This window comes from Lactuca serriola, chromosome 9 (genome assembly GCF_051521515.1).
Source record: "Lactuca serriola cultivar US96UC23 chromosome 9, Lser_US96UC23_V15, whole genome shotgun sequence".
NCBI classification, from domain to species: Eukaryota; Viridiplantae; Streptophyta; class Magnoliopsida; order Asterales; family Asteraceae; genus Lactuca; species Lactuca serriola.
The window spans coordinates 39,620,181-39,625,158 of NC_136416.1; the positions used below are offsets into that span (position 1 = coordinate 39,620,181).

At 29.4% G+C, this 4,978-nt stretch overlaps 1 protein-coding gene across 1 annotated transcript; it reads left to right on the top strand.

Annotated features, from left to right (window-relative positions):
• Positions 1-2,965: 2,965 nt before the first annotated feature.
• Positions 2,966-3,993, top strand: LOC145075571 (uncharacterized). Its single transcript, XM_079021771.1, has 2 exons — positions 2,966-3,481; positions 3,715-3,993. Exons 1-2 carry the CDS (start codon positions 2,966-2,968, stop codon positions 3,991-3,993), a joined length of 795 nt encoding a protein of 264 aa, XP_078877897.1.
• The last annotated feature ends 985 nt before the right edge of the window (positions 3,994-4,978 follow it).

Below are 4,978 nucleotides of genomic sequence, written 5' to 3' on the forward strand. Positions count from 1 at the left end.
TTAGATAGAGCCCCCCCTGCTCCTAATGTAGAGCTAGAACTACTGCTACCGTGGAATCTGCGATCACACATAAGTATCTCGCCTTCCAAAAAAAGCGGCTGCTAATTAGCACTAATGCTAATGGGGACCATCGATCAAGAAGGACTTCGGAGACTGCAATCGAATTGATCAAAAAAGAGAAATAGGGCCAACTCTTCTAGTTGCGCCTCTAACCTTCAAGGGCCTCATGTAGGGGCGGAAGCTAAGAGGGGCCATGACCTCCCAGGTTTTAAGGCTCCTAATACTTTATATATTTTACCCCATAACATCAATCTAATCAATCTTTTACTTTTGATTTGACATCATTTTTGTACTTTTTCTTTTACTTTTTTTACTTTTTTTTCATTTTCATTTTTGTTTTTTCTTTTATTATTATTATTATTATTATTATTATTATTATTATTATAAATTTCGATAACATCAATTCCGTTTTATATAGTCGTTCGAATTTTATTATGTCGTCCAAATTTATAATGTCGTCAAAATTTTAAAATTTCATCCGAATTTTAAAATGTTGTCTGAATTTTATACGGTTATCGAAATTTATAATAATAATAATAATAATAATAATAATAATAATAATAATAATAATAAATAAATAAATAAATAAATAAAAAAAATAGGAAAAAAATAACAAAAGACAAAAAAGTCACATCGGAGGTGGAGTTGGAAAAGAAGAGGGGGTACTTGTAGCATTAACCTTTTATATATATATATATATATATATATATATATATATATATATATATATATATATATATATATATATATATATATATATCAAAGTTGTAAAAATCACTCGGCGGTAGCTCGACGGTCGACTAGGGTCAAACGATTAATCGGTTTGGCGGGGATTAATCGGGGACCATAAATTACTAATAAAACTATTTTATAACTTAATATATCCTAAGAAAAAATAGTATTTGAAAATTTAAAATTTTTAAATTTTGAATTTTTGAAATATTTGGTATAATATTTGAAATTTTGAATATTTAAAAATTTAAAATTTTGAAGTTTTGAAAATTTTGGTATAATATTTGAAATTTTGAAAGTTTGAATTTTTTAAAATCTTCCCGCCGAGGACCGCCTAGCCCGAGTTTAACCGATATTGACCAATTTCCGCCTAGCACCCCTAATCGTAATCAGTTGTAGACCGCCTAGCGCCTAGGCGGCCGCCTAGGCCGATATTTACAACATTGATAAGTATATATATATATATATATATATATATATATATATATATATATATATGGTTAGGTTCATGTGAGACGGTCTAATTTTGTGAAACCGTGAGACGCAATTTTAACCATTCATTTAGTAGATAAAACAAAAAATATTTTTAAAATCCAAAATAATTGAAAATTTTCAAATATTATTTTTGGAGTTTATATTTTCCAAAAAAAAAATCCCAAAAAATAAAAAAAAATACATTTTTTATATATTCTAGTAGGATAATAGAATATTCTACATATCTGAGAATTCTATTATAATATTCTAACATGCTAAAAAGATATTAGAATATTTAAACTGTAATATTCTATTAGAATATTTCACGTATTTAAAAAAACGATAATTTTTTTATATTTTTATTTATTTATTTTATTTTTTTAGGTATTTAAAGTTCCGAAAATAATAATAATTTTTTTTGGATTTTTTCCTTTTATTTTGCATTTTAAAATTATTTTTAGATTTGGTTTTATGATCTTACAAAATTATTATGGTCTCAAATGAACCTGAATATATATATATATATATATATATATATATATATATATATATATATATATATATATATATATATATATATATATATATATATATATATATATACAAAATAGCGCATTCCATTTCTGTGAAGAAATAGACTCTTCACAATCTTATATTAATATTATTTATTGTTTTTAAAACTTGTGGTAATGTGGTATGCAAATATGTAAACTATGAACGATTATGCTTGTATATGAGTGTAATTGAAACTAATTAAAACCATAGTATATTGTTTATTTAGGTTCTAATATAATAAAGAAAAGCAGTAACTTATATTCTTATATTTTTATAATTGTTTGATATAATATATTTGTTAGTTGTTATTTTATTTTGGTATGATGTTTTTATTTATTTATTAATTATTTATGTATTTCATATCAACATAAAAAAATCAATCAACTATTGACGGGTTATTTAAAAGAAACGTGTCAATTCGTTTCAATATCCTGAAAATCAATCAGAGATTGTTTTAGATGAAAATACTCTACCGTCTAGTATTACTGTTGCGGTAAACCCAACATCTAGTATTCCTGTTGCGGAAAACTCATCCAAAAAAGCTCAACTTGAAGCGAATGAAATTTATCTTAATACAGTCGAACGAGATCCCGGTTTGCGTATGCAAATTTATGATAATCCAATTAATCAACGAGATTGCATCCGCCAAGCGTATATAAATCTTGGTCCTTTTCAACCGAAACTTCCGGTAAATCTTAGAAACCCATAAACGCAACTTTCAAGTTTCTTTGTTTAAGTTATTTCCTTGGCTTGAATAGTCAAAGAGTTGAGATACTGCATTTTGTTTCCCATGTTTTATATTTAACAAACCTTCTGGAATGGGACAATACGGCCAACGAGCATTTACTATAGATGGTTTTCAGAATTGGAAGAAAGTGAGTGGGAAAAAATGTGTCTTTTTGAATCATATGGGGATTGAGTGTACATCTTTTCACAAAATTGCACAAAAATATATGATGATTTTTTGAATGACGCACAAGATATACGAAATGTGTTTGAAAAGTTTACAGATGAAGATCGTAAAAATAATAGTCTCAGATTGATGAATATTATTTTTTTAGTTCGTTGGTGTGCCTTTCACGCAGTTCCATTTTAAGGTCATGATGAAAGCTCAAATTCCATCAACAAAGGAAATTTTCATGAAATGTTAAAGGCAATTAGCTTTTATAACAACGAGATGAAAGAACTCTTTCAGACTGCTCCTAAATATGCATTATATACATCACCGTCAATTCAAAAAGAGATTCTAAACCTTATGTCAACTAGGGTGAAGCAAATGATTTGTAAGGAGATTGATGGTGGAAAATTTTGTTTACTTGTTGATGAAGCACGTGATGAGTTTAAAAAAGAACAAATGTCAATTATTTTGAGATTTGTAAATAAAGATGGTGTTATTGTGGAGCGTCTTTTTGGACTAGTTCATCTACCAGACACTACATCACAAACTCTTAAGAATGGAATCTATTCAATATTGTCATATAACAATCTTGATTTTAAATCAATTCATGGCCAAGGGTATGATGGTGCAAACAATATGCGAGGTCGGTTCAAGGGTTTGCAAGCATTGATTTTAAAAGATAGTCCATATGCCTATTATATTCATTGTTTTGCTCATCGATTACAGTTAGCATTAATGGCCGCATCACAAGGAGTTGTTGCGGTGCAAACATTTTTTTACTAAGTTATCTTATGTTATTAATGTTGTCGGTGCTTCCTCCAAGTGTACTGACCAACTAAGATATGCATAAGCCGAGCAAATTGCGTATATGATTTCTATTGATGAGTTAGAGACAGGTAGAGGTCTAATACATATGGAGTTCTCACCTCAAATTGATTTCGAGTTAAATCAAGGTGTTTAGTCCTACTTGCGAGGTTTTACTTAAAATTATTAAGGAGGGAATTGGTTCAATCAAAGGGGATGCAGATTCAACATATGAGATTATTACTACATTTGAGTTCTTTTTTGTTTTGCATCTCGTGAAGGAAATAATGGAGATAACTGATTTACTTTGTCAAGCTTTACAAAGACAATCTCAAGATGTTTGCAATGCATTGAAGTTAGTTGCATCCACCAAAGAACTTTTGGAAAAAATGAAAAATGAAAGATGGGATGGTTTGCTCTCTCTTATTAATTCATTTTGTCAGGATCGCGAGATTGATATCCCTGATTGATTTATCTTCTGCCTACTTTAGCAGAGGGGCTCGAGCTCGTAAGGAGCATAGCGATCATATACTTGAACATCATTACTGAGTGGATATCTTTTACGAAACCATTAATTGTCAATTAATAGAATTGAATCACTGGTTTAATGATAGCTAAATGGAGTTGCTTCAACTTTCTGCAACTTTAAATCCTAAAAGTGTTAATGAGACTTTTCAAAGTGGTGATGTATGCCGGTTAGTGGAGAAGTTTATCCTGAAGATTTCAATGAACAAGAGAAATTACTTTTGAAGATGCCACTTCAACAGTATGAGTTTGATGTCGTTAAACACGCAAATTATAAACTATTGACATCTATTTCGGAGTTGTATCAATGGTTGATAAAGACAAGAGGAGTGGCTAATTTTCATCTTATTTATCGAGTAGCTAGTCTCATACTTACTCTTTCCGGTTTCCACTGCTACAAAAGAGAGATCATTTTCGGCGATGAACCTTATTAAAACAAGTTTATGTAATAAGATGGAAGATGAGTTTTTGAACGACTCACTGATTTTGTACTTTGAAAGGGAACTTGCCGAAACGATTAGTCTAGAAACAATTGTGTAAGATTTCAAAAATGCAAAAGATCGATGAGTTCCACTTTGAAGTGCGATGTAACAATATTTATTATTAGTTTTCTTGTTTCGAATTTTGATGTCATAATTTTGAATCAATTTTTTGTCTATATGGTTTTGTTTTGAAGCTTTAATTTCGGCTCCCTAGCTATAGTGTTTGTGTTCCGCCCATGGCCTCATGTTAAAAAAAAAAAAAAAAAAAAACAAAATTGTCGCCCTCGTTTACTAATTTTTTTTAATGTGAGGGCCTCATTTATTATTTGGTTTCAGCCCTCGTGGTATGATGCAAGTCTTAAACTCGATGCAGTCTCTAAGTTTATGTTTGCTTTTCTTAATTCTACAATGAAAGGAGCTTCAATCTTTACTGCAAAATATAAGGTTT